Source organism: Excalfactoria chinensis, chromosome 15, assembly GCF_039878825.1.
Source record: "Excalfactoria chinensis isolate bCotChi1 chromosome 15, bCotChi1.hap2, whole genome shotgun sequence".
NCBI classification, from domain to species: Eukaryota; Metazoa; Chordata; class Aves; order Galliformes; family Phasianidae; genus Excalfactoria; species Excalfactoria chinensis.
Window position 1 is genome coordinate 5068527 of NC_092839.1, and position 27770 is coordinate 5096296.

Consider the following 27770-nt stretch of genomic DNA (forward strand, 5'->3'; position numbering starts at 1 on the left):
ACACCATGATCTAGCTGAACTGTTTTACAGCTAAAATTTTCCTTCCCAGCTCAACTTCCAAATTGCGTTTGTTGTGTTCCTCCAAAGCTCCAGCTGCCTAATTGGAAAAGTTTGCTTTCCCTTCTCTGTGACTCTTCTTCCAAAACAGGATTTCACAAGGACCTGAGTTACCGTCCCATTTCTTTGGAGTCTAAATGAGTCACCTCGTTTTAAAGTCAGCTTGCGAGCGCTATGGGGCAGCTCTTGTACTTCTGTGTACAGCACCTTGTGCGTTGGGACTCCGTGTGTAGCTTTACAAAGGCTGCGTGCTTTGATAACGCCAAATAATTAAGATCGTATCTGGAGCAGATTCCTGGAAGCAGAGTCCAAGTTCTTGGGTTATGACTCTATTATCGAGTTGACTGATGCTTGTTTGAGGGTTGTTTTTTCAACCTTCCAAGCCACACAAGTGAAGTCCGGATAAGGCAGCTCCTGGAAAAACACTTGAAGTTACTGAAGAGCACTGCAAGTTTCTAAAGGGCTGTTGCTTAATCTGAAGTTGATGAGTGCCAAATCTGTTCTGTCTGGATGGGCTGCAGGAATAAGAAAATAGTTGGATTGTACTTTGGCCATCAAAACTGAACTTCTTAATGATGTCCTTCCAGTGGTTTTGCATTGGTCCCTGTGTTAGTGGCATTCATACCCATGTTAGCACCGCATGCCCATCTTAAGGCTTCTCTGTGCCTCCCTGATGTCTCTTTGTGTTACTGCAGGTGGAACTTCACATCCATCTGGATGGAGCCATTCGGCCAGAAACAATCTTACACTTTGGCAAGTGAGTATGTGGGGGAGGAAGGCTCCAGGTGATGGTTTGGCACTGGGAAGCTGGTCAGCTTTGAGTAATTGGGGTGAGGAGCTGGCTCTGCAGCTGAGGGCGGGGGGAGCTGAAGACTTCCTCCAGCTGCTATTGACAACATGAACAAACACGAGCAGGTAATCACAGATCAAGGATGTGGCAAGCTGAAAGATTTCAGGAAGCAGCTCTTAAGCACAGCTCCATTAATTTGGGGAGGAAATTGGTTTTAGGAAATTTGGCTTAACGTTGGCTCTGAAGTCACAGAGCCAGCACCAACAGCCTTGTGCTATGGAGTGTCCCCACGTGCCATCTCTGGAGTGGGACTGCTTTGCTCAGGGCTGTGCACTGAGAGCTCCCAGGGCAGGCAGGGGAGAGCTGAGCCAGAGCTGACAGCAACATGGAAAGGGCACTGCGGGGAGGAAAGCCGATGCCTTGGCAGCAATGAGCATCCCATCCCTGCTGAGTGCCAGCAACTTAATCTGTGCTGATTGCATCTGAAGGCTGAGCGTGGGGCAGCTTTCCTGCCTGCCTCAGTGGGGAAGTGAGTGGCGTGTGCCCAACCCCACAGCGGTGCTGATGGGGCTGCTTTCCTGTGGGGTGGCTGCTGGCAGCGGGCTGCTAGAGCTGTCACTGCTGCCTTGTCTCTATTAGTAGGGAAACATCCATCAGTCGGCCGTAATTCATCCTGACAGTGCTGGGAAGGAAAGAGGATTAAATACAAATGTCTGGTTATTATTCCTGACTTAGGCTGGCATTTGTGGGTAGGTGACAGTGTGTGGATGGGGAAGCCTACCTGGAGGTGTGCGGTGTCTCCAGCTCACCACACGCTGGCACTTGGGGACCTGTCCCTGTGTGGTGCTAGAGGAGGACAGGCATGGGCACCTCATCTGCTTAGGGGAGCTGGGGGGTGAGAACTGCTGGGGCTGCCCCATGCTCCTGCATGGGGTGTCCCCATGGGTGCTGCAATGTGGGGCTGGGGAATGGGCTCACTCACAGCAGAGCCTGCATATTGAGTTGTGATCCTCCCTGATTGCTCAGGCCCTGGAGCCTCCATGAGAAGTGACTTTTCTAAGGAATTTTGGCAATGCTGTTTCTGGGACTGGAAGATGCCAAAAATAATCCCAAACCCCTTCAGTTGAGCTCATGCTGAAGCCTGCGCTGTGCCCTGGCTCTGCTTCCACGGGGTTACTGTGGGCTTGTAACTCCAAGTGGCTGTGTTTTCTCATGGCTTGGGTTGCCATGCTCCCTCCAGAGGTCTAGGACCACATCTGCTCTGGAAGGACAGTGTGTGCCGTGTCTCTTCTGGAAGAAACAGCAGTCGGCTCTGCCAGCTCAGGACACGCTTGCTGTAGAGAATAGGCTGATTGCAAATGTGATAACCCTCCCCATCAGTAAAATGTGGCTTCATTTCCAGGAAGAGAGGGGTTCCTCTCCCCGGCAGCACTGTTGATGACCTCATGAAGCACATCAGCTACAAAACACCGCTATCACTTAAGCTGTTTCTAGAGAAATTTAATTACTACATGCCCGCCATTGCGTGAGTACACCCCACCCCCCTTGGTGAGATCCCTCTGGGTCCCCTCCTGGTGACAGGGGTGATGGATCCCATTGCTGTCCCTGCAGGGGGGACCGTGAGGCAGTGCGGAGGATCGCATATGAGCTGGTGGAGACAAAGGCAAAGGAAGGCGTCGTCTACGTGGAGGTGCGGTACAGCCCTCACCTGCTGGCCAACTGCCGCGTGGAGCCCATCCCCTGGGGACAGGCTGAGTGAGTGACTCCTCTATCCCATCCCATCCTACAGGGCTGGAGCCCAGACGGGAGTGTTTGGCTGCAGACAGCTCACCTTGCCTACCCCATCCTCCTTTCTCCTTAGGCAAAGTGTTGCGACTCAGTGGGATGTGAAGACTAATGATTTTATTATTTATTTATTTTTTCTTTCATAACCTGCTGCAGCAAGTTAATTAGTAAGATTTTATCACGACTCTTAATGTAATTGCATTTTTAATTGTAAATGCTCCCACTGTGCTCCCTGGCCGGCGCAGCTCAGCTCTCAGCACTAAGGAGCCATCACCCGTGCAGGTTGGGCAGTGCATCTGTCACACCAACCCTCCTGCTCCTCCAGCACAACCGGCTCTGGCACTCCTCCTTCTCCTAGCCTGTGGTTTTCCTCTTCACATCCATTGGCATGCTATCATGTTTGAGTGTGCCTTGCTGCAGGCACTTAGTTTTGCATGTGTGAAGCAGCTGTGCTTGAGCTTTTGGCTGAAGCTGTTTTCCACCTGAGGGGAATGTAGGGGCTGCCTGCCTGCAAAGTGGCATTTGGAGCTGGGAGAGGCAGCAGTCAGCTCTGCAGGGGGCTGGTGATCTCCTGGTCCTTGTCTCACCGTCACCCCTGCTCTAATTTGTGTCTAGTGAAACCAGGGCTTGGCGGCCCCTTGCAGAGCATGTCGCAGTGGCTTTTGCTGGGATAGGTGCTGACTGAAGTCTGGCTTTACCCTTGTACAGATCACTGGCCAAAATGCAGCTCAGCTGGGTAAAAGGGACCCCACAGGCCTGTTGTACAGGGATATTAGGGCACCTACTGCTGCTAATGTGCCCCAGTAGGATTGACAGTCCTGTTCCTTGTCACTTTGCTAAACTGAACTAGATGTCGCTGTGTGGTTTTATGTCTGACGTCTTGTAAATGAAGGTGTGGTGTGGGTGTAAATGTGCTTGTTTTCTTGGGAGATCTGGTTTGTGCTCTTGGGGATGTTGTTATGAGAAGGACATGGGAAGCTTTGCCTTGGTGGGATCTCTGCTCACTGTGGGTCCCTGCAGCTCCTGCCCACCCGCAGCACTCCCCGGCCTCTCACCATCTCTTCTTCCCCACAGGGGAGACCTCACTCCAGAGGAAGTTGTTAACCTCGTAAATCAGGGACTGCAGGATGGAGAAAGGGATTTCCGCATCAAAGCCAGGTCTATTCTATGCTGCATGCGCCATATGCCAAGTAATGTATTGCAGCTCACCTGCTGCTCTGCTCCCCTTCCCTGATGCGTGGCGCGGGAGGCATCCCCTGGGTTCAGGTCCCTGCAGGAATGTGGGGAGAGCACCAGTCCCATGGCCCTGGGTGTTGATGTGGGACTACACATGCTGAGAATGAGCTGTTTTCCCTCTGTCAGGGCGTTCTGCTCTTAGTAAAGGCTCTGCTGGTTGTGAAAATGGAGCAGATCTGGAGCTGAAGGCCCCCAGGCGAGCTGTGGTTCCTGTACCCTGCTCCCTGCCCAAGGACCAGAGCTCTTCTAGGGCCAGCACAGCCAAAGCCAATGGCAGGGCTCTTGCTGGCTGCTAACTTGCTGCTGGTATTAAATGGAAACACACGTAGAACAGACTTAAGCTACAGATACCAAGGGGTTTTTTTCCCCCAAAACTGTTAGTTCAAACCTTACTCAGTAGCAGAGTTTCTCTTGGGCTGCTGAGTTCCATGAATGTCTTTACCTCAGGAGAAGTACAGCGGGAGCAAGTTGCATGGCCATAGCTGTCTGACACTGAAAAGGAAGCAAACAATTCAAACCTTGAATGTTGGGCTTCTGATTTCTAGGAAGAAAGGCTGCTGAAACAGGAAGCTGTAAGCCTGCATCCAAAGTGTCTGCAGCTGCAATACTGCAGGGTGTGGGCAACACGTGCATCATGTGTTTGCATAACAGCAAGAGTTCCCCTTGGAATCAACCGAGTCTGCATTTTAGCACATGTGCTACCTGAAAAGGCAGCGTCAAGATACAAAGTTTTCCCTCTGAAGTCACCTTGGAACTTAGGAATTGTTGGGAGAGGCAGAAATGTCAGCCAGAGATATTGGAGTTGGTAATAAAAGATTGGCTCTAACCTGATGAGTTTGAAGGTAGTGATAAGAGGTGATGAATTTGCACCGATTTTCTTATGTGTTCCTATGACTGCAGAGCTGTAGGTGCACAGCAGGTGCCTGTTAATTATTAACACTGGAGTTTATCTCTGTTTCTTGGCCTTCTTGTTAAGGGTAGGAGGTGCAGTATCAGCTAGTAGATGTATTTCCTTCTCAAGAGATCATACTATGTCCTGGTCAGAGATAACTCTCGAGTGGTTGTTGGCCACTTGTTGCTCTGTTTCTCACCGATACCAGAAAGATAAAACTGCCAAAGGTTGGTTTGCCTGGAGGCTTTGCAGCTGCTTTCCATCATCATGTCCGGAGGAGCTGGTGATGCTGTGCAGCATTGCAGGGTAGCTGCTGTGCAAAGGTGCCCCCTGACCTGAACCGTCCCATGACACCACGTGTCCCACGGTTAGAAAACACTCGAGGTGTGATTCATACACAGACTTTCTCCTGAATCCTGGTACTGTCTTTTCCAGGTTGGTCTCCAGAGGTTGTGGAGCTGTGCAAGAAGTATCAAAACAACTCCGTGGTGGCCATGGACCTGGCTGGGGATGAGATGCTGAAGGCTTCTTCGGATCATAAGAAGGCTTACGAGGTTTCTTGAATAAGCTTCTTAAAAACAACGATAAGAAAACACCCACGGGGTTATTCCTGGCTAGGGGACATGCAGCACTTTATTCAAACCACAAACAGCTGGGAGAGCTGAAAAATTAATTGCTGCTGTTAAAAGTATTGTGTTAAATAGTGGCGCTGTTCCCATGTTTATATCCCAGTGGTTCACAGCAGACGTGGGGCTGGAGCTCTGTGAAAAGGCCAGGTTGCCATCCCTGCCTGCCACTGCCCTGAAGCTTTTAATGCCCACGGGCTGGGAAATTCTGCTGGTGCTGTTACCACTGAGATTGTGTGATTCTGTGGTTACCAGCCTCATCCTTTGTGGGCTGGGGGCTGTGTGAGTGGGGCCTTCCCTCAGGGTCAGAGCCAAGCATCCCTTGCCTTGCAGGAAGCAGAACGATGTGGCATCCATCGCACCGTCCACGCTGGGGAGGCCGGGCCAGCTTCTATGATCAAGGAGGTATGAGGAGTGCAGGGTGGAAGCCCCATGGGTGGCCCTGTGGGAAACCCAAGTGGTTTCCATGTCAGCATTGCCGTGCTCATGGGCTGCAGCTGCTCCCCCTGCTCCCCAGGCCGTGTACATCCTGAAGGCTGAGCGCATCGGCCACGGCTACCACGTGCTGGAGGACCCCGAGCTGTACAGGGAGCTGCTGAGAACCAAGATGCACTTTGAGGTGAGGCTTCAGCGCAGCCTTCAGGCTTCTCCCACAGAGCGGGAGGTGGGAGTTAAGGCTGTGGGCTGCTCAGCCTGCATGCAGCTATCTGCCTGCACAGTTGTGGTTCAGATCTGCGTGGCTGATCCTGTTTTATTGTGTTTGCTTTAACTCCCACAACCAGGTCTGCCCCTGGTCCAGCTATCTGACTGGAGCATGTCTTCCGGACTTCAGGAAACACCCAGTAGTACAGTAAGGCTTACAAATAGTGCCTTACAAAGTCCCCACCCAATTGTGACTGCTTTGAGCTGCTTTATTGCAGCGAGGCTCTTACCTGCTGTTCTAAACCTATTCCCTTACAGGTTTAAGAAGGATCAAGCTAATTATTCTATCAACACCGATGACCCCCTCATCTTCGATTCCAGCATTGACAAGGATTACAGCATAGTGAAAGAGTACATGGACTTCACCGAGGAGGATTTCAAGAGAGTGGTGAGTTGACCTCAGCTGATGCTCTGCAGGAGTCCTGGTGAAGCCCAGAGACGTCAGCTGTTACTTTTTCTTCATAAACCAAGAGTTTTCAATGGAAATAAAATCCTGCAGGGCGTTGTGCAGCATGGATGCTGGAGGCATCACATGGGTGATACCTTGGGCTGTGTTTAGTGCTGTGTTTAGTGGAACTAGTCCAGGAAGGTTTCCAAAGCAGGTCTGAGCAGTAGGAAGAAAAAGGGGCCTTTTGCTTTTTTACATCAGTTTGGAGTTGTAGGGAGGTTATTTCAAAGCCTGCCCCAAAAGTTACTAAGATTTGGCATCTACAAAAGTGCTTGCAGTTTTTGCTCTTGCAAACCAAACTGAGAACAAAATGACCCCTGGTTTGGTGTGCGCAGTCACTTGTGTGTCTTATAACCCAAAAAAATGGCTTTTTTTTTTCCCATAGATTTTTCCAATTACGTACCTGAGCTAGAAAGACAGGTAGATGTTGGGAGTCTGACTTACCTGCACATCAAAGGGGAGCTGTGCTCGTGGCTCCCACCTCCTTGTCTGCAAGGATATTTGTCTAGAAGCAGGAAAATCCAGGGTGCACTGAAAGGCAGCTTGGAGCTGTGGTCCCTGGATGCCAGCTGTCCTTTCCTGCCCTTGCAGAGGCCAAACAAAAGAAACATCCCTGCGTGAGGCCAATCAGCAGGTGACATTGTGCAACCGGGCTGTCACACAGCATGCATCAAGCTGCCACCACCAGCTGGGCTGGCACAAAGAAAAGCCAGAGTGTAGGATATGCTCTCGAGTCCCATTCCTACAAACTCCAGAGTATTTAAAGACCCCCTCCTTGTGCTTGCTGCATTCCTCTTGGGATTGCTGCTAATGGGAGGGACAGAGCAGCTGCCCTGGGAAATGAGGCTGTGGAAATGTATCTTGGAGTAGAAGCTTCACCTTCCCTCAGCCTGATGATGGTCGGAGATATTAGGTTATATACAATCACATCTGTGTTGTGTCTTAACATGTCCCTTCTGTTCTCCATCTGCCTTCCCAGAACATCAATGCTGCTCAGTCCAGCTTCTTACCTGAGAAAGAAAAGCAGGAGCTTCTTAATACGCTGTATGAAGCCTATGGGATGGTGCCTGCCACCTCGTGATGCATCCTGAGAGCCAGCGTGGAGCACTGGCCCCTTCCTCTTGTGTGCTTGGCTCTGCTCTGCTGGGGAGCAGCAGGAGGAGGTGCCAGGGGTCAGTCTCCATTATGTTAACCCTCCAATGTTAACCCTTACAGCACTAAGCACAATCAGGCTTCTATCATACACACCCATATATCACCTCCGTGAACTGTCTCCCAAATGGACATCCAGCTTCCTCTTGCTGCTGAGCAAGCAGACTCAAACTCCTCTCTTCATCTGCTGCTTCTGCCCAGTAAATGAGAGCAGAAGGAGGTCCCCTGCCATGCCTTAACCCTTTTCTGCAGTACAGGAATAACCGCTGCTGCCTGTGACTGTGGCTAGGATTAATCTTCACCTTTCTAGGGAAAAGGTGTGCCACAGAGGAAGCGGTGAGTACTTTGGAAGCAGAGGGTTTCTTCCCATTCATGCAGACAGGAAGGTTTGCCTACAGTGCGGTTTTCCTGTGCTTAGGCTTGTGCTAACAAGAATAGGACAAGAACAAGCTGGGAAGTGGTGCACGAGTCTGAAGATGTTTTGTTTTTAAGAAAGCTTTTTCGGCATCCTCCCTCAGCCAAGGAGTTCTGTGTCTCAGGCCTTACACTGTCACTGCCACAGAAGCGCACCCCTTGTGCTCCAGCTGTGCTCATACATGCATAGGAAGTTGGAACACCTTTACCATTTTGGGCCAAAATCTGCCTTCTGGGACTTTCCCCAGTTTTGTACTCACCCCGGGGAATTCCCACAAACTACGTTTTGCTTTTATTCTATCTTTGTTTAGAACCTTAGAAGAGCTGTGCTTGATTGCCTGCTTTAGCCATTCTCTTCCTGGCTTGACTTAAAACTCGATGAGTAAATGAATAAGCTTGGGCCCAACATCAAATACCGACTCAGGTTCTATCTGAATTGCTTCTCTCACTCAACCACAGCACTGGCTAGAAGTCAGATCTTCATTTTGGGTGGAGAACTTATGAGGAAATATTCACCACAATTCCTAAGCCATTTTGGTGCATTACAGTATTCTTTGCTATAATAATGCAATAGAGACATGCATCCAAAAGAGAGACCATAATTTTCCTACAGTCAGATTGCATCTTGATGTACCTGGGGAGGGAGCATGGTGCGTGCCATGCTTTAGGCGGCTACAAAGATGTGTGCTCCAAAGATACTACACCAAAAAAGTTGCCTTTGGCAGAGGGCTGTGGTGGTCACATATAGCATCTGCCTCGCTCTCAGCCAGCAGCACCTGAGTGCTGGGAACGTTTCCATTCTTTCCAGGCTTTCTTATTTGTTTTCTCAGTAAAGTACTCATCTGAAATACATGGTGCGTATCTACACATGGGTAGGAGAGAGTGAATTTCTTACTTTTATAAAGAAGATGATAAATCGTTACATTTAAGGATGTTGCTGTTTGAACCAAGCTTTTTTTTGGGGTAGTTTTTCTCAAAAAAAAAAAAAACCCACAAAACCTGTTGCTGAGAAATTGTTTGTTTGGATTCTGGACAGTTGATGGTTAATCCTGTTTAATACATTAACAAATTTATATGAAAACAAATGCTCTTGTCTTTCTGCTCAAGAGAGTCAGTGTGAGCTGCCATACCCCTGTTTGGGTTAGTGGGTCGGTGTGTTCATGTTCAGAGTTTTGGGAGGCCCTGTGTGCTGAATTTGCAGCTGAAATCAAAGGCCCAGAGCATCTGTGTGCTCAGCAGCAGCTTTGCAAGTCACGATGTTGTTGCGTTCATGCTGTGTCTGTGGTCTCAGTGCAGGCAGATGAGTGGCAGGGGAACCTGATGCCTGTGCTCTGAGGCACAGAGGGTGGGTTGATGGATCACTGGTGACCTGGCTAAATATAATGGCAACAGCTATCTTCTGACCAGGCAGACCCAAGATTAGCTCATGCTTGATTTCTGGGGGGTCATATGTGTTGTGCAGTCCTTCTGCACAGCCCTTCCACTTGCTTCATGTGCATATCTGAACCAAAAATACTGCTTGGTGGAAGCAGGGAGAGCTATAAATGGAGCTTAATGCCCAATTTATACCATCGGCCAGGGCAAGAGCTACCTGCTGGTTTGCCTCAAGGGTAGAAGGGGGTAAACTTGGCACCGCCTGGGAACAGAGCTGCAATAGTATCCTGGCAGCTTGGTGCCAAGGAAGCAGAAGAAGCCTCCACCTGGCTGCCAAGTCCTTGTTCCTGGGTAGGTCACTGTTTTACCCATCTCTGTCCTGGCCCTGTAGCTATTGCTTCTTGGAGACCCGTGGGCAATTTGCCCTCTGTCTGGCAGCAATTTCTTTGCTTATTTATGGCGTTGTTTGCTCTTACAAATCCCAGGTGTGGTGTTCAGTTCTTTCCAAGGCTGTGAAGGAGATGCAGCCCCTGAGCTGCTCGGGACCCAGCAATGCCACATATTGATGGAGCTATTCCAGTGCTCTGCCGGGCTCCTGGGTGGGGAAATGTGGCAGTGGATGCCCTTGCTTGTAATGAGGATTCCAATCTGCCCATTAGGGGCTGGTGTAACCTCCTGCATTCCTACCTGTTACAAGGCAAAACCAAGGAAGAAGAAACATCCAGGCAGAACACCTTCAGTACTTAAAGGCTGTGTTGTTTATTCCAACAGCTCACATAGTTTTTATCAAACCATCTTTAACACAAAACATGTCTCCTAAAAGAATGGTGTGAGATCCTACCAGAGATAATCTCAGCTAACAGCTTGCAAAGTTAAGCCTGAATTTCAACAGTCAAAACAGCAAAATGTTTCTCCCCTCCCCCTTAACAATGCCTTACAAACTAAAACCCAAAGGAAAAGATGCCTGTGGCTGATGCTGCTGGGTCTGTCAGTGGAACTCATCCATGTGGGGCTGTGCTTTGGTCCTTCCCGGGGCTGCATGGGTCTGGCCATGGGTGCAGGGTCAGCCAGTCCCTGCTGCTGCCTGCCCTGGTCCAGAGGCCAGCTCAGGGGTGAGATGCAGGATGAGGGCAATGCGTGGAGAAAACAACTGTTTAAACCCCTAACCTATGGAAACAGAATAAATAATAGTCTAAATTTGCAAAGTGGGAAGGTACCTTGGACAGGACAGTGTATATTATTACTGAAATAGTTTTTTTTTTTTTCCCATAGGGGAAAATTGCAGCTAAGGCATCTTGAGAATGGCTCATATCACTACAGACACTGCAGTGTTGCTCTAGGTCATCAGGGATGGGAGCAGAAGTCTTTTGGAGGTGCCAGTCCTTGTGCAGTATCTTGCAGTTCTTGAAACAAAACAGCTGCAGCAGATTGATGTGACAGACATCTTGCTGGTCCTGGTTGGCTTTTGTTCAGAGGTTCAATAACAAATTCTTGCTTAATGTTCACAGCAAACCCCTCCTGCTGCCCCATCCCACCCCCTGTGCACTCTCATGGGGAGGGTTTGCTTTCTTGCTCCTTTGGTCTTGTTGCAGGGTCGCTCTCAGAAGTGCTGGCTTCTTCACCCTCTGCAGAAGGGAGTGGGAGGAAAGCAGCACAGTTACACTCTGCTGGGGATACAGGTGATCAGGCATCACCACAGCTGGTTGTATTCAGCTTGCCAGCTGAAGCCCTGTTGCAGCCCACCTGGAGCCAGATATTTGGCTTAAATGTATCGGGTTATCTCATGGTGCTCCCAGAGCACAAGTCCTTCTCAAAACAGAATATCTGGTGATGCTGAGAGGGCACCTCAGGGCTCAAAGGAAAGTGCCAGGACTTTACTTCAGGGTGCATCAATAGAACAGTCCTAAACCAAGAGTCCAATTCAAAGCAGGAGTGTGCTCTCTGTGTCTAACCTGTAAGGGCAAGATGCACATGGGCAGCCTGGCAGGTACCCAGCTTGCTTGCTGCCAGCTGAGCTCCAGTTAGTACTTATTGTAGACAGATACCCAGACATGTGCTGTTATGGACCTGTTTTAAGAGGTGCAGCTGGGGTCACAACACACCCCCTCACATATACACTTGATTTTTATGAAGCCAAAGCTGTGCCTAATGTGTACTTGGCCCTGAGAAGGCTGTTTCTCAGTGCTTGTTCTTGTTAGAACACCAGTACCCTACAAACCAGGACCATCGTGCTGGTTGCAAAAGATCCTCCCAGGCATCCCCCCACCACACCTGGCTCCCAGGGACTTTGCTTTGCTGTAGTTCCTGGCTGCACCCACCCAGGTGTGGTGTCCTGAGCCATCCCCAGTGCCTGCAGCCCCTCACCTGCCCCTTTGACGCCAAGCTCGCCGATGTCCGTGGTCAGCTTGCGCATGCTGATGGTGTTTGCATCCCGCTGGATGTCATGGACAGCATTCCTCCGGCCAGCCCTGTCGCAGGAAATGAAGTCTGTGTATGTGCTGGACTCTACCTCCATCGCATCTCTATACTCCTTCAAAATCCTGCAGAGAAAACAGCTTTGAGCTCAAGGGTGCTTGGCCAGCCTTGAGCCATGGCTCTGTCTGGGTTAGGTTACTGCATGGAGTTAAATTACAGCATGAAAAAATAGTCCCTGTAACTCCGCTCCCTGTCAGAGCAGCTTCTGGACTCTCAGGTAACAAGCTGCTGCTGGCTCTGCTGTCATCGGCTTTGTCACCATGTGCCTCCTGCTCTGGGGAAGGGGAGGATTCAAGCCCTGGATTCAAAGCTCCACATTTCAGCTTGATGTCAGCCTGCCCTAAGCCCTTCTTCCTCCAATTGCCCTGGGAGCTTTGAATAGAGGCTGAATTTGACTCTGCAGTGGTAAGGGGGGAACTGACCTGAATTTGTAATCAGGAATAGGGCTCTAGCAGGCACTCACCCAAATGGTCCAGGAGCTCGTGAGCTTTGGTTTGCATCTGCAGTTTGCATCAGTGCTGCTGTGTTTGTCACATTCCTGTGTCAAGTGAGACGGCTTTGAGAGAAGCAGCACTTTACCCTGTGAAAATCAACCTCACTGCAAGGGTTTTGGATCCCTTTGCTCCCATCACTGCCAAGCGCAGAGTGCAAAGAAAGGCTCACAATGAGCACAAGCCACCAGCCAGGTCCTGGTACAGCCCGGAGGGTGTTCAGGGCTTCATTTAAGTGAGGGTTTGGTTTGGCAGCACGTGGTGTGGGGAGCTCGGCAGCTTTGGGAACACACTGCAAGCATCCCAGTGCCTGGGTACCAGCGGGTCACGTGCTGCCTCCGTGCTGAGAATCCGGTGCTCCTGCTTCCTTCTGTTCACTCAGCCTGGCACCCGACTTGCTTTTCCGTGCAGAAGTTAGAGATCAGTGGCCCACTTGTTTTGCCCACTGCCCTGCCGTCAGTACTCGGAGGAGGAGCTGATCAGAAACACTGCTGGCTAACGAAAAAAGCCTGACATCTTGCATCCACTTGCTTTTGTGTCGCGGGGCCGATGTCCCACTGAGACATTTGTTCAGCTCCCGCACAAACGCTGCTCAATATTGATCTCCCTACCGGGGAAGCCGACTGAATGCGCGATGCGGCGTGCACGTGAGGTGAAAGCAAACCCCGGCGGCGGTCGGGCAGGACCCATGCAAGGGGTGTAGGGGCGTGCGGGGCTGCGCTCAGCTCCTCGGCAAACCCAGAGCCCCAGGAGCCCCGCGGCCGGTTGATCGCGGCCACACGGACCGAGTGCTCCCGCAGAAAGCACCGGGAGGTGGCGCCGGAGCTCCGCGGCACTGCCCGCTGCTCACGGGGCGGCCCCTCCGGCTCCCGGTGCGCGGTTCTCCGGGCGCTGCCATTCGGTTCCTCCCGCTCGGTTAGCATCTGCCACTGACAAGAGGGGATCCCTGCCCCTGCAGTTCCATTTGAAGCGGTGTCACCGTGGATGGTCATTGAATGGCAGCTCCCCACACCAGAGCCTGCAGTTTCAAGCTCACTCGCCTTGCTGAGATAAGCTTTTCCTGCCACACCTGCTGTTTGGCCTCAGCTTATTTTTCTATATAATCTTGTGAGGATGGGAATGAAACAGGACGTCTGGGGCTGCAGCAGGGTGAGTTCCGTACACACAGATGTGGCACGAGAATGAGGCTCTGCTGCCAGCCCTGGGCTGCACTCAGAGTCCATCTGAAAGGAGGACACTTTTGAGGTGAACTCAGTGCCTCTTTCAAGAGCACAATGGCCTGGAATTACCATAGGAGGGTTAAACTCAACACAGGACCGTGCATTTCCATAGAGGAAATGTAGTTCACATCCAAGTCGGAGGGCTCAGATGGGCTCTGCAGGCACACCCAGCCCTGGACTCCAGTTTCAAGGAAGCCCTTTACATGATGCTGTATCTGCCCCTTGCCTAGGTTAAATTGGAAGGTTTTCCCTCTTACCTCAGATTTTCCTCAGAATTTTGCTCTGTCTCTAACCTGGCCTTGCACAAACTGCAGAAGACTTTTGTGTCAGAAGAAATTCTGGTCAGCTGTCTGCGGCACAGGTGGCATGAAATGGTAAAAGGTGCCTTCAAGTCCTGCTTGGACATCCTCACCCCCTACGGCAGCCAGCACAGCATAGCAGGGGCTGTAAGGGAGGAGGTGGGAAGGTTCAACACAGCAGTGGCTTCGTGGCATCACTTGGCCCCAAGAACCACCTGAACCCACCTTATTTCCCTTTACAGAGTGGGGAATGGGGCCATATCTTTCTAAACACCCAGGTGATCGCAGCACTGGGCAGCCTGTGCCTACCACTGATTATGGGACCACACAAAGATGTCCCCATCCCTGTGGCACCCGAGGATCATCCCATCGACCACAGCCAGCAAGGGCCAGCACTGGGATGTTAAGCCCATGTCCAGAGGGAATGGAGCCCCACACTTACATCTCTGCTGCTGCTGCTGCTGCCCGTTACAAGTGGCCGTTGGGGCCAACAGCTCTGTGCACATGGCAGGGTTCTGACTGGAACAGGCTCCCTGACCCACAAGGCCAGCTCCTGCTCTCTTGGTGTCTGAGCCAAGGATCAACCTGCTGCCTTTTGCCCCTGGGAAGCATAAAACTCCCAAAGCCAATTTAAACCTGGCTGTGTTTCTGGGTTGAAATTTCCACCTTGTGTCAAAGGTCAGCAGGGGAAGAGGGGTTTGACCATTTTCTCCTGTTTAGGCATAACATCCCACCTCTTCTTGTACGGACAAGGGCACAGAGCATTTCAGTGCCTCTGAGCTCTCTGTGCTGTGTCTCTCGCCCTTTCATTCCTGGATACCTGGGCTATTATTAGCCCAATCCTGCTGGGGACAGATCCATAACAACAGCAAAACACAACCAGTAGCCCTGCTGGGCTTGTAAAATATTTACAGAGTAAGACAGTTCGCTGCAGAGGGAGCCTGGTAGAGCACACAGGCAGCAGCACCAGGATCTCTGTGCTCCCTGTGGTCTGCTGTGAGGTTCCCCGCTGTGAGAGCCTCATCCAGCCAGGAGGGAAAAAATCCCACAGGGCAGAAGTTAGTACTTGAGGTCAGGGGGTTTCCACCAACTGTCTGACAGCTTCCAGATGGAATTTCAGTGAATTTTCCATAGGCTCTGGTCTGGGAACATGCATGAGAGGTTGCACATCAAAGCAGGAGGGCTCTGTGGCTGGGTTATCAGGATTAGGGAGTATTTTTAGACCTGTACCAGTGCCTACCAGACCTCTCCGTGGCCCAAGACCCCCCACGCGTCTGAGCTTAGATCAGTGCCAGAAACCAGGTGATGCTGTTTGATATCACAGCACCTCCATGCACTGCAAGGATTCCTCAAGAACAGAGCTCTTAGGGTTCTCCAGAACTTGGGGGAAAATGTCATTCATGTAGCAGGAGAGGACTTACAGCAGGGAGGTGGAGGCTTAGCACATAAAGTAGATACTGTCTTTTGCTTTGGCCCTATTTTGCAATATGAAGATCATCTGAGCACTGCTCAGCCTATGATTTAATGTTTGGCTTGGACTCCTGTAGGGGTTAGGACCTGACACACCTTCTGTTCAGCTTCTCCCTCCTTCTGCCCTTCAGCACATCCTGGTCAGAGGGACCCCCACCCCTGTCTCTGCTGTCCCACGGCACCGCTGCAGCTCCATCCCTCCCTTCTGGTCATCATCTGGCTCCCTGCAGACACAGGAGATGCCCTGGCAAGGTTTCATGGTGTCAGACAACCCCTAGCACCCGGGGGCAGGCTGACGTGCTGCAGCAGTCCCAGGGGAGCAGGGAACATTACTCAGTTCCCCCCAGCACACACCGACACTGCTTCATTAGCGTCACTCAGCACTGGCCTGGCTCACACTCCAGCCTCATATTGGCTGCACAAGGATGCCAGTCGTTATCCTCCACCACGGAAAACATCACAGTGTTCCTTGACAACTGAGCTTTTCCAGAGCTCCTCCCTCCCCTCAGCATCCAAACCTCATCTGTATTATGAGCCTCTTCTGCAGCTTCTTCATTATTTCTTAATGGAAATAATTGGTCCCTCCATGCATTTGGAGTCAGTTACTGTGACGGCGATTGCATTTGTGTTTCGTTCCCAGGTCGAGTTTGTTTTCCACATCGCACAGCTTCACTGTGTCCCCATGGTGTCAGCCATGGGGTGCAGGGAGACAGAGCCAGGGCAGCCCCCAAATGTGCAGGGTTGGTGGCTCCCAGCATCTCCTGAGGCAGGGCTGGCGTACCCTAAAAATGTCTTTCCAGCAAAAGGAGTTGAGCCAGCTTTGGGGCAGGCACAGACCCTGTCCTAGGCTATGTGAGCTGGTGCCTTTCTCTCCCACTTTCCCCTCCTAAAGCTCATCCTGATATGGGAGGACATGACTCTGCATAGACCAACCCAATACCCACCCATGCACTTTTCCCCTTGGTGCCCCACAGAGACCCCTTCAGTGCTGCAAAGAGCAAGCTTCACCCCACCACTATTCTTAGTTTTACTTTCTCCCAACCTCCTGTCTTTGTACGTGAATTCTCTTTTACATGAGCAAAACTGTAGCTGTGTGGAAGGTCTGGCAAGGGCTGAAGTTTCAAAACAGAGTAATAGCAGGCACTTAAAACCCTTCAGCTGCAGCAGTCTCACAGCTGCTGTTTTACCCACATCCTAGAAGGATCTGTGTATTGTTCCCACCTGTGATGGGCACAGAAACCCACCCTGCTCCCTGCAGCATGGCTGGGCTGTTTGGATCCCACAGACTCCTCTCTCCAGGAAGAAAAGCCCTTGCTTTCACTTCACACTTCCAACAAAGGCTGGAAAGTACCCAACAGCCTCACAGCTCTTCTGATCACACCAGAGCACCATGACCTCCCCAGGCTGTGCCTGGGATGTGCCCAGCACCCTGCGGGCTGCCCAGGTGTATAAAGGGAGGTGAAGAGAAAGCAGTTGCTGGTGGGATAGTTCTGTTATGGAGGAAGGTTATGGCTGCTGAGTGGAGAAGGACCTTTCTGCAAACATGGAGGTACGTGGGGCTGGTGGTTTTTATGGTACAGTGGTGCTGGCAGGGAGGCACAGGACACCTGTGCAGCACACAAGGTGCTATGCTTGTGCTGCATCTTGTGCCCACCTCTGCAGCCTTAGAGGAAGGGCTGTGCTGATTCCCTAACAATAAACCAGGGCAGTTCTTAGGAGCCTTACAGTGGAATGAGGTGGGCTAATTAGCAAAAATGGTTTCAGCTCTGCTCCCTGAGGTGTGTTTGACCTGTTATCTGTGCTGCTGCACAGAGGAAAATCACTTGTGTAGCTCACAGGGTTGGCATGCTGCTTGCTAGTGGTTCATGTGAGACGTGCAAGAGTTCCAAACAAGCTTGCAGGGTGAGCTGAGCACTTCCACGTGGCTCCATATCCCAAAGCAGCAGCCCCACCTGAACGAGAGCTCCACCTGTCCTCATGCACACACCTCACAGCATTGCTGTGCTGGGGGAAGGATGTTAGTGCACTGCATTAGGTGGGAGCAGCTGTTGAGCCCTGCTGTGAGCAGGGCAAATCCCCTGTGCACCACTGCTCATGAGGGATGTGGGATCTGAGATGTGAGCTGAAGTGGTGACCATGATGCCTCTGAAGTACTGGGGGAGGTACAAAGAGATGCTTGTAGAAGGGAAAGTGTAATTAAATTGCCAAGTGTTTTATGGTCCACTGAGATGCTGCTTGTGAATGGACAGGCAGAGGATGTCTGCAGCATGTGTGGGAAGATGCTGGATGCAGGTGAGCTGCTCTGGGACCTGCAGGGTGAATGTCTGTGCAGCAGTGAATCCAGGGATCTGTCACTGCAAACCCCATCTGCAAACACCAGCTCAGTGCAGCCAGCTCATGAGTGACAAGAAAGCAGCAAGGTGACTGTGAGGCTCTGAGCAGCACAGGGGTGAGGGCACAGGAGGACTGTCTGAGCTGGCAGGTTCACCCCATACACCAGTGTCAGAAAGAAGCTCAGCTTTGGGAGTTCCTGCATTTTGATGGGGTGACCCTCTGTGCAGAGCAGGCAGCAGAGAGAGCAGGGTGGGCCAGAGCTGGTGCTGTGACACAGCTTGTGCATGGCTGGGAGGTATGGGAGACACAGCAGGGAAGTCATTACAGCAGAAGCACAGGTGTTTGTTTCCTCTTAGCAACTTTCTAGCAACTAGTAGTGCAGAACACAGAGCTACTGATCTATTGCAAAACAGGAAGGAAAACCCCTTTTCCTTCTTACATTAAAACTTTCCTGTGAAGAAAAAAATGTTATCAGTCTGTACTGGAATCCCTACCTGGTTTAGTTGACTTTCCTTCTGGGCATGATTTCAAACAGGCTTCATACACAGCAGGGCAGCGGCTTCTGGGGAAGGAAAACAAACATAAGAAAACAGTGTCTGTGCTGTTATTAGGAAGCATAAAGTCCAATGGCTCTTCCCACCACCTGTGACTACAACAGGGAAGGGATCTGGGGGTAGTGAACATCAGGAGGAGCACTGAAAGGCTTTTAGGGCTTGCACTAAGGGATTTGCCCTGCTGGGACTAAGAGCAAAACCTGCCCAGTGGCCTGGCCTCACGGAGAATTTCCCTTTTGGTTTTACTTCTCCTTTCCACATCTTGATGTGGGTGCATTGGGGCACACAATCCCCTGACTGGCGCCACAGGAAGGTTGAGGAGGCTCAGTTCTGGAAGTGGGGGTACAAACAAATGTTCATTTGCAGCCCTGCTGCCATTTAAAGAAGTGAAACTTCCATGTCAACTGCTTTGAGGCAGAAGGGGAAGCTTGCCTGGTGCAGACAGCTGCTTTGGTTTGCCTTGTGCTGCTTTGTGCACAGCTGTGCCTTCTCCCTTGGTCCCCAGGCCCCTCTCAGACATTTCCTCTGCGGCCTTAACATCTGTGGGTGACTTGCAATCTCCTGACCTGCAGGGCCCAGCCAACAAGACATTTGCTTATTTTAGCAGCTGTTTCAACTTTTGGACATTTTGGAACATCTCGGACTGCTGGTTGTTTTTTATTTCTTGCTCCCAGGGACAAATATTAGCAGACCAAAAAGCAAGAGATTAACCATTTAAGAATGCGAGCAGTAGCTCATTCAGCAGTTCTACCTGCTCTGAGCTGTGATCACTGTGACTGCAATAATTCATCACCTTCCAAACCAGGTCAGATCTACAGCTTTCCTCTTTATTCCTTGTCCCACTTCTAAAACTTACTCATAGCTGGAGCCGAACGTTGCTCACTGGCTCCATCCCTGCTTCAAGGACAGGGCACTTGCTGCTTTTATATGTCACTTTGCCCATCTGTTAAATGGAACTATTAATACTTGCCTTCCTCACTGGATGTTTCACATACCTGTAAGGCTTTGAGATCTGCAGATGACAGGCTTACAGAAGTGGAAAATACTAATGATGATCATGACAGTATCCAAACAAAGACACAAGGATTTGACACCATGCTTTTGTTATTGTTTACTCCACTTATGGTGAAGTGCTTGTTGGAAATGCTGGACAGGAAAAGAAACAGCATTCCCACAACTCTGGGAATATGCATTACCCTTTTGGGGTACCAACCAGGCAAACAAAAGCAGGAAGGAGGAAAGCCAGCTTTCAAAATCCTTGATCCTTTATTTCTCTCTTTTGCCTTCCTGCTTCACTCTGGCTCCTGTGTCGTGCAGCCCAAACACTTTAAATATCTGGCACTTCAGACGAGTTGCAAAACATCTCAAAATCCACAGAGCTGTGCCAGGAGATGCTTAAAGCAAATTGGAATGGGGATGCTGTGAACTGGAAGAGCCATCACTAAGCAATCCTGTACCTGACGGGGTATTGGAGAAGTCCCCTATTCTCTCAAAAGAGCTGATTTTGGAGGGAAGGACCCTTTAGCAGCTGCTCTTCAGCCCCAGCCTCACCTCAGTGTTTGTCCTCACTGCCCTAGTTGAGGACTTTGGCAGTGGAATGCCCTGCTCGTCTTCTGCTCCATATTCCATCCACCCAGCCCTGGGTGATGGGCAGAGCTGCAAGGGCCCAGACTCCCTTAAGCAGGGAGTGTGGGGGTTTAAGGATGATGCTGGGGCTAGCTGCTACAGTGGGACTAAGGCAGGGTGTGGGAGTAACTTGTGAAGAATGTTTCATGTTTCTTTGATACGTTGTAGGACCAGATTAGGCACTATGGATTATAGGGACCTATGTGGAAATGTCCAATGGATAGCTGCTCTTCAGGAGTGAATTGCAAGGGCATTGCCATCAGCATGGTGCACGCAGTTTGAGATCCAGATTGCCTCTACCTTTTTTTCAGCTGTTACCCCAAAGGAACATGCATATACACACAAAACAAATGTAGTTCTCTCGCCACATTGAGCTTCTTGGAGCATGTATTCATGTTGAAGCAGAGTTCTTTTTGGCAGAATTCAGTGTTGTTCTACACAGCAGATGTTAAGGTGCTGCTTTTGATCCAGAGAGGAAATCCTTTCTGGTTTTGACCAAGGTGATGGCAGCAGACAGAAGGTTGTTACCTTGACTCATAGGTAAACATCAATCCAAATGCATCTCTGATTAGCTTAGAGGCTGCTCCTCCCTGGGCAGTCTGAAAGACCATCTCATTTGGTATCCTGTCTCCAAATATAGCCTGCATCCTTAGCTCAGAAGTGCAAGAAAACTTGTAATTATGATGAAATATTTTTCATCAGTTACTAATTACCCTAAATCAGGAGGTTGTATAATTCTTAAAATGCAATATCCTCATAATTACAAGCAGAGTAGTTTAGCTACCTCCATAATGACCTGTTATCCAATAAAATGCCTTCTGAACTCCTACTACCAATGATATCTAGAGGCAATGAGCACCACAGACTAATTACACTTTGTGGAAAGAGTAATCCCAGTAAAGCTGATGACTCTCTGGTGGGGATGTTTGGCTTATTACATCACTGCAAACATCAACAACTGTTGGCATTTCAGTGCTGCCCTGCTCCCATGGCAGCAGATTGTGGCCAGCAATGTGTGGGCATGGAGGAGCCAGGCAGAGCACTGCACCTCTCAGGGCTGTGCTGGGAAGGAAGGTGTTTAGGAACTTGCAGAGCAAGCCAGGAATAAGTGGTGCAAAGGCTTGAAAGGGAGTGTGTGTTTTGAAATGGGGGAATAAACAGTTCATAGTCCAGTGCTGCTCTTCTTGCTCAGGTCCCAGACTGAGCCCTACAGTGATGTCTGTGCCTCTCGGTCACTGCCGTTGGGAGGAGCTGGGGACAAAGTACGTGCAGCAGCCGACCCTCCCCATTGCACTGGCTGGCACTGGTAAGCCCAGGGGAGCACCTCCCTTTATGAGTTGGTTGTTATTTCCTTCTCTCATCCTCTTTAAGGAATGGATACTGTGCTGGAAAACTTGTTGTCTGGATTGCTCTATGTGTATGGCTTTGGTGACTCAAAAAATACCTTCAGCAGTGTGGAGCAACAACCACATTCAGGCTTTGAATGTGAAAATGAAGACCACATCAGAGTGGCAGAGAAAGGCAAATAAAAAGCTGTGCTGTAGCTTTTGCTGTTTCTTATTGCTTTGCAGATTGATCCTCTGGTTCTGCTACAGACCTGTATGAGCCCAGGAGAACCATTAGATTTGTGCCTGGCCCCTGGAAGATAGTGATAACACTTAGGGTTTGGTTGGAGGGGTCGGTCCTGAAAGATGGAAGCCTCAGAAAATGGTAACAGCAGCTGCCTTTTGGAGGGCAGGGTTGTGAGTCTGTGTGTGCAGTCATGCCTTCAAGGAGGCTTAAAAGTAGATTTGCTTTTCTTTGGTAGAAGAGAGTAAGTTAGTGCTTCTGCTATGCTGCTGCCAGCCTATGTGCTTTACTGTAATGAGCTCCTGTTCTTTGAGGGATTGCAGTTCTCACCCTCTGGAGTGAGAATGCATACAGGGGAGGACTTGGAGCCCCGGGCCCTGTCCTGTGCTCAGGGTATGTGGAACTTTACCAGCAGAGCCACGTTCATAAGTGGCCATTTAGTCTGTATCTGTGCTATGAATGAATTCAGCCGTTGGGGATCCCCAATGCATCCTCCTTCCCCAAGACACTGTTCCTGATTACAGCAGACGTGGAACAACTTCTCAGACGGCTGGAAGGGCCCACCTTGCTCAGAGGGAACACCCAAGAACCCAAACAGCCAAAGTACACTCAGAGCCACCCGAAGAGCCCAAAGCCTGAGAGGCCACGCACTCCCTTGGAGCCGTTCTTGCTGCTTCCGTGTCACTGCCAGAGCTCCACCTGACACAGGCACATCCCCTCCTTGCTTGTCCCCCCATACCATTCCACGGCCATCCCCCCACGGAACGCAGCCGTGCGTGGCTCTCGTTCTGTGTGTGCGTTTGCCCCCTCCTGACACAACGGGAGCGTTTCCCTCCTGGAGCGAGGTGTTGCGCTCACTCCCTGCTGCCTGCGGGAAACCGGAGAGAGGAGAACGACACGCAGCTCCGAGCCGGAGGAATGTTCAGAGCCTCCTGAGAATACCACCGCACAGCAGTTCTTTTTTTATCCCACGTCTCTGCCTCTTAAAACACTTGCTAGGGAAGCTGGATGCCAGCGACTCCCCAGGTCTGCGTACGCCGCGTTTGTGAAGCTCTCGGCCTTGCCAGAGCTCGGGGCAGCCCCGAGTGACCACGGGCACAGAGCCCAGCGGCTCGCAGCCGGGCAGCGGCTCCCGGACGGACACAGCGAGCCCCGATGTCGTAAGGGCTCCCGTCTGGCCGGTTTCTTAATATAAACGAGCGAAAGGCAGAAAGGATGCTGGAAGTCCCCGTGGGGGTCGCCGAGCCGCCGAGCAGCCCTTTGTGATCGCGAAAGCCGCTCTCCCCGCCGCCCCTCCGCAGCAAAAGAGCGAGGCGACTTCCAAAGCGAAACGCAGCCCCGCCGCTCAGCCCACGGCTCGCACCGAGCAAAGCCCCGCCGCGGGCAGCCGAAGTTACGTCCGTAGAAACCACCCACCGGCATCCCCCGGCCGAGCACCTGCTCTCCCACCCCGCTCCCGGCATCGCACTTACGGGGTCCCGCGTCCCGCTGCCTCCGGAGGAGCGGGGCTGGAAGCGGCGCTGCGGGGCGGCCGGGATGGCTGCGGGCAGCTCCACGCTCACGGCTTCCTCGCTCCGGGAGCCGCTAAATGAAGTTGCACTTGTGGGGCCGAGGGGCGTGTTCTGCTCCCCGCCGGGTGAGTCCCTGCCTGCTGTAATCCAATGCTCGGCCCGATGATGTCAAGCAGCCGCCGCTCGGCTCCTACCTTACAGGCGGCGGGAGGGATCCGTTTCCTCCTCGCGGGGATCTTTGTTTAGCTTTGCATTGTAACCTCATCTCCCGGCAGCTGCGTGTGCCCGAACATCCTTCCTTCGGTGCGCGGCTCCGGCTGCCGAGCGCTTCCTCGCCGTGCCCCAGCTGTCCGGCAGTGCCGGCCGCCCCGCACCGCCCCGCAGCCCTGAGCCCTCTCTCGGGGCCGTCTCGCTTTGTACGCGTCTTTTCGGGATGCTATTTGCGCTGCGAAAAGCGTGTCCCGTGCCCGGTGAAATTCGGAGCTGATAACAGTACGTTAATGTAAGGGGAAGGTGTTTGGGGCAGGGCAGCCCTGCTTGCCAAGCACCTGCCTCTGTGCCCACCCTGCTGGCAGGGCTCACAGCCAGGGGGAGAGGGAGTTCTGCCCAGGAGTGTCTCCTTGAGTGGTGTCACCTCTTTGTGTCCCAGCTGCCTGCGAGATGGCAGCAGGTGACAGAGTTACGCACAGCTGATGGCAGTCCTGTGTTCCCTGTCCTCTCCCTCCTGACAGTGGGCAGCTGCAAGCACCCAACTGGGGCAGGTGCTTCCTCCTCATTTGCTGGTCCATCCTGGAACCAAGGAACTCAATAGCACTAAATGCTTGGCCAGCAGAATGATGGATGTGTCTTTTCCTGCTGTAAGGGTGGTATGAGCCTTGTAAGTGGGAGAATAAGTACGCATAAACTTGGCTGGAGAGACCTCATCCATCTCTGCTGGAACCAGGGGAGGTCTGCTTTCAGGCTAAGCACACAGCCTGACACCCTGCAGGGCACCACACAGGTCCTGCAGGAGCCCTTCTGCTGCTGTCTGCCACCAGCCCTCTCCTCTTGGCCCGGGGCCACCTGCCAGCAAGCTGCTGCTGGTGGCAGATACCCACACCCTGCCATCGCATGCAGGAAGAGATAAAAATACCAACAAAAGCAGCCAGCGGTGCAGGAAACGCCCTGACGGCTCCAAGGAGGCACTGACGAAAGGGAAAGGACCTCAACGAGGCAAAATCCTCTCGCAGTCCTTGCAGCCACGCTGACCTATAGCTCCACCTCTCGAGTCTGCTCTATTTTGTTTCGCAGTCAGCACCAGGAAGCCAGTTTGGTTTCCAGAGGGATATCATTTGACAGAAACTAATCTCTCTGCAGCCCCTTTGGGTCATGCATTATTACTCTCCCAATGGTGATGGCTGGGATCTTGCTGCTGGTCCTCTCTGGACACGAGAGATGGGGTGGATGCAGCCTCAGGGACAGCTCAGCTGCCTCAGAGGAGCTGATGAGTTCTGTGCTCCCTCCTGCTCACGTCTGAATGCAACCCAGAAGGATGATGCTTGGACCACAGGGTCTAGAGGCCAGATCTTATGAAATACAAATGCCACCACAGCAGCAATGGCACAGGCTGCCTTTTCTTGGTGATTGCATTGCCATGCATGCAGTATGCAGCTAACAGCAAAGCACTCTGGAAATCTGGGAGAGCAGTATGTGGACTTTATGGATGAGATATCTACTATTTGTTGTATTCAAACCTCCCAGCTCTGAGCCTGGCCCTGGGGATAACCCCAGAGCACTCATCAGGAACCTCTTCCCCCCCTGCAGCCCCACTGCCTGGCCTCACAGTGCTCTCCTCCTCCAGGACAACCCCCACATGGACTGGCTGAATGTTTTCCACTGGAGGCAGAAAAATGCATCTGGGAATTAAGCTGTGTTTTCTACAGAGCATATCTTTTTCATTATTATTGTTATTCCACAGGGGAAAAATACGCCATGAGACTCCATCCATTTCTCAGTTTGCCTGAAATCTTAACGTGCTGTGATAAAAATGCATCCCTTTTGATGTATTCATTCTGGCTCTTTTAAAATGAGAATTGTCGTTATTATCTGGAAATCGACTCCAGCTTCTGACTGAAGGTTTCCATCTCTTGCCCTTTGGACAAGATACCAGAGACTTTAGCGTCAGATGTCCTGGGATGCTCACTGCAGTGAGAGGACATTATAGGTGTCTGGCATGGCCCACTCTGGGTTGCAGACTGTGCAATAGGGTTGAGCAGACCCAGCTAAAGCCTCAACCAGCCTTTGGTATTTTCCTATGGCTTTTACTCCAGCTGATTCATCTGCTCATCTCGGCTGAGCTTCTTGTTGCCTCTTGCATCCATGCTGTGCCACTCTGTGTGGTCCTGGGTTGGCATTAATGGCGTTGCCTTTGCACAGGGGGGTGTCTGGCTTTGCTCTGTTGTACTGGTGCTGCTGGTCTGCAGAGGACTGCAGTGATTTTATTCTTTTGTCTCTTTGAGGCTCTTCATCAGGGTGAGATGGAGACAGCATTAAGAAGGGATGGGACTGTGATGTCGTGTGGGTACCCATCCACTGCTCTGCAGTGAAGAGCAAGCAGTTGTCCACGGGACAGTTCCCAGGAGTGGGACAAAGAGAAATCCCATAGGGCAGGTCCCAGGATGAGCTGAGAGTATCAGATTCTTACATAGAGGAAACAACCCCCAGAACAGCACTGTGATGCTGGCCATGCTCTGCATGTCCCAGTGAGGAAAGCCATCAACACCAAGGTTTGCCCAGGGAGCTCCGAACCCAAGCACCAAGTGGTCATCGCAGGAGGCTCTGACCTGCTTCTCACCTGACTCTTTTGCAGCCTGGGCCTTTTGTCCTTCCTAAGGCAGAGCTGTCACAGCCCTCCTCTTGCATGGCTGAGCCTCCTTATGCAAGCACATCTTTCTATGGCGTTTCCCAGGTGCTGAGCTGTCCGTGTTACTCGATGTCATTGAGATCACCAGGAAATGTGGAATGGCACGAGTTAGACACAGAAAAAATGCGGTGCACTGATTTTTATTTTTATTTTTTTCAAGACTTTCACCCCAACAAACAAATGCTTTAAATAAACTTCGGACTGAAAAATGCAAAGCATATTCCAACAGTCAGCTGGGCTCCCTCAGGCAAGTACAGATGTTTCAAGCCATCCAGTGACGTCTTGCACTTAGAGTCACGAGAAGAAGAGACACCGGCAGGTAAAGCAGAGTCAGTGCCAAGCTCTCTTTTTGCTGTCAAAGGAAGGACACTTTGCAGTAGATTAAGGTGAGTGGGTGTTTCCAGAGTGTCGATGAGTTATCCATGTTCGGACCAATTTTGTTGTTACAGAAGTTGTTAACCCAGAAAAGTTTGTCATCAAAAAGTGGGACTCAGAAAAGCCTTAATGAGGCCAAGCTCATTAGCGCAGCTCCCCCAGGACCTGGAGTCCAGGCTGGTGCTGGGCAGTGTGGCTGAATGGGGGCCTGCCGTGCCAGCAGGGCAAAACGTGCTCAAAAACTGTTTGCTTTGAGCTGCAGCTATTTTTGGCTCCTGTAATCTGTGCAGAGATGATAAAGCTTTGCAGTGCAAAGTGAGAGGCTGTGCAGTGCTTCTGGGCAATTTCACTTCATGAGCTGCTCTCAGCCCTTCCCAGCCACTGTGGAACATTATCTCTCTGCCTGCTCAGCCAGGCTCCTCTGAGGGCTCACCCCAATGGGATCACAGATTGGACCCACAGCCTCAGATTACATTTTTTCCCCCTGGGGAATGCATTCAGTTTGGAAAGTGAAAAAAAAAACAACTTCCTTTTTTTCCCTAGTCTCCAAAGTTTGCTTAAAAGCCTTTTCAGAAAGCAGATCTTGGCCGGGAGCCTTGAACCACTCATTTCTGCACAATTCCTTCCAACCAAAGGCTCTTGCAAAATAAGTCACTGGATGGTTACTTCTATGCAGCAACAACAAATACAAGTAGGTCTCAAAGTCAGACTATGCAATGATAGCACCATCCCATACCACATTTTACCCACAAGGTTCCCCCAGCCCGTTGCAATCTCCCCTGTATGCTCTATATAAGAAGCACTTTACCTGCTGCTAGCAGGAGAAACCATGGCAGCTGTAGCGGACTACAAAACAAGCATAAATCCTGCTTGCTAAGGGATTTGTTTGTCTAAAAGAATCCAGAACCTACTTCAGTATAAACCCACAAAGGTCATGCATCCAGCACATGCTTCACCAGAAAGTCATCCCCCTGGCCAAAGCCTTCTTGTTTGTGATGGGAGTGGATAGCAGTGCAGGGATGGGGAAATACACAAGTATTAAATAGGGCTCATTCTGCTTGCCCAGAGATTGTGGATACACAGAAAGGGCTAAAAACAACTGGTGGGATGAACAGGTACAACAGCCCAGGTGATACTGCATGGGAAGCAGGTGTCCCTCAGAGGTGCTCCTTCCTTTTGTCTCTCTGTTCCTGCTGGATGGGAGCACAGCTGGAGGAGCACAGGCAGCAGGCTGGGTTGGCACCTGTGCTTCTCACTTCTGGAGAGCAAAAAGGTGTGCTAATAGGTGAGAACTCACCTCTGCCAGCTTCGAACAAGATTTGTTAAAGGCACCCAACCATCACGTTGTTTCGCAGTGTTTGGCAGCCAGATGAGGATTCCTGCTGCAGATGTGCAGAAGGCCTGTAAATGTTTTGATCCTTACTTGCGCTTTCACATGGTTTTGTTGCAGGGCTCAGAAAGGGGTGTT

At 51.2% G+C, this 27770-nt stretch overlaps 2 protein-coding genes across 5 annotated transcripts in view; one reads left to right on the plus strand and one right to left on the minus strand.

Annotated features, from left to right (window-relative positions):
* The window catches only part of ADA (adenosine deaminase), a 29654-nt gene extending 6687 nt beyond the window's left edge, over positions 1 to 22967 (plus strand). The window contains exons 2-11 of one of the 3 annotated variants that reach the window (XM_072349881.1): positions 752 to 814; positions 2250 to 2372; positions 2459 to 2602; positions 3707 to 3822; positions 5196 to 5314; positions 5720 to 5791; positions 5904 to 6005; positions 6169 to 6236; positions 6347 to 6476; positions 7516 to 9133. In XM_072349881.1, coding sequence (XP_072205982.1) covers positions 2293 to 2372; positions 2459 to 2602; positions 3707 to 3822; positions 5196 to 5314; positions 5720 to 5791; positions 5904 to 6005; positions 6169 to 6236; positions 6347 to 6476; positions 7516 to 7617 — 933 coding nt within the window. In that variant the 5' untranslated portion in view covers positions 752 to 814; positions 2250 to 2292 and the 3' untranslated portion in view covers positions 7618 to 9133. Of the gene's footprint in view, positions 1 to 751; positions 815 to 2249; positions 2373 to 2458; positions 2603 to 3706; positions 3823 to 5195; positions 5315 to 5719; positions 5792 to 5903; positions 6006 to 6168; positions 6237 to 6346; positions 6477 to 7515; positions 9175 to 21137 lie in introns of those variants that run through there. The other 2 variants (XM_072349879.1, XM_072349878.1) reach the window with 2 other exon arrangements.
* Positions 10206 to 23652, minus strand: PKIG (cAMP-dependent protein kinase inhibitor gamma). 2 transcript variants are annotated; one of them, XM_072349883.1, is made up of 4 exons: positions 23220 to 23652; positions 18260 to 18327; positions 11841 to 12016; positions 10206 to 11101 (listed from the first exon to the last, which is right to left on the minus strand). In XM_072349883.1, the coding sequence occupies exons 3-4, from the start codon at positions 11989 to 11991 to the stop codon at positions 11025 to 11027; spliced, it is 228 nt and encodes a 75-aa protein (XP_072205984.1). In that variant the 5' UTR covers positions 11992 to 12016; positions 18260 to 18327; positions 23220 to 23652; the 3' UTR covers positions 10206 to 11024. The 2 variants fall into 2 exon arrangements, with proteins under 2 accessions (XP_072205984.1, XP_072205983.1); XM_072349882.1 differs by having other exon boundaries at positions 22987 to 23624.
* Between the last annotated feature and the right edge of the window lie 4118 nt (positions 23653 to 27770).

Bases quoted from the DNA above. Each gene is read 5' to 3' on its own strand.
- PKIG (XM_072349883.1), bottom strand. From the start codon at position 11,991: ATGGAGGTAGAGTCCAGCACATACACAGACTTCATTTCCTGCGACAGG. The intron at 11,102-11,840 runs GTGAGGGGCTGC...TCCCTTCTGCAG, and splicing joins GCTTGGCGTCAAAGGGGCAG to AGGGTGAAGAAGCCAGCACT.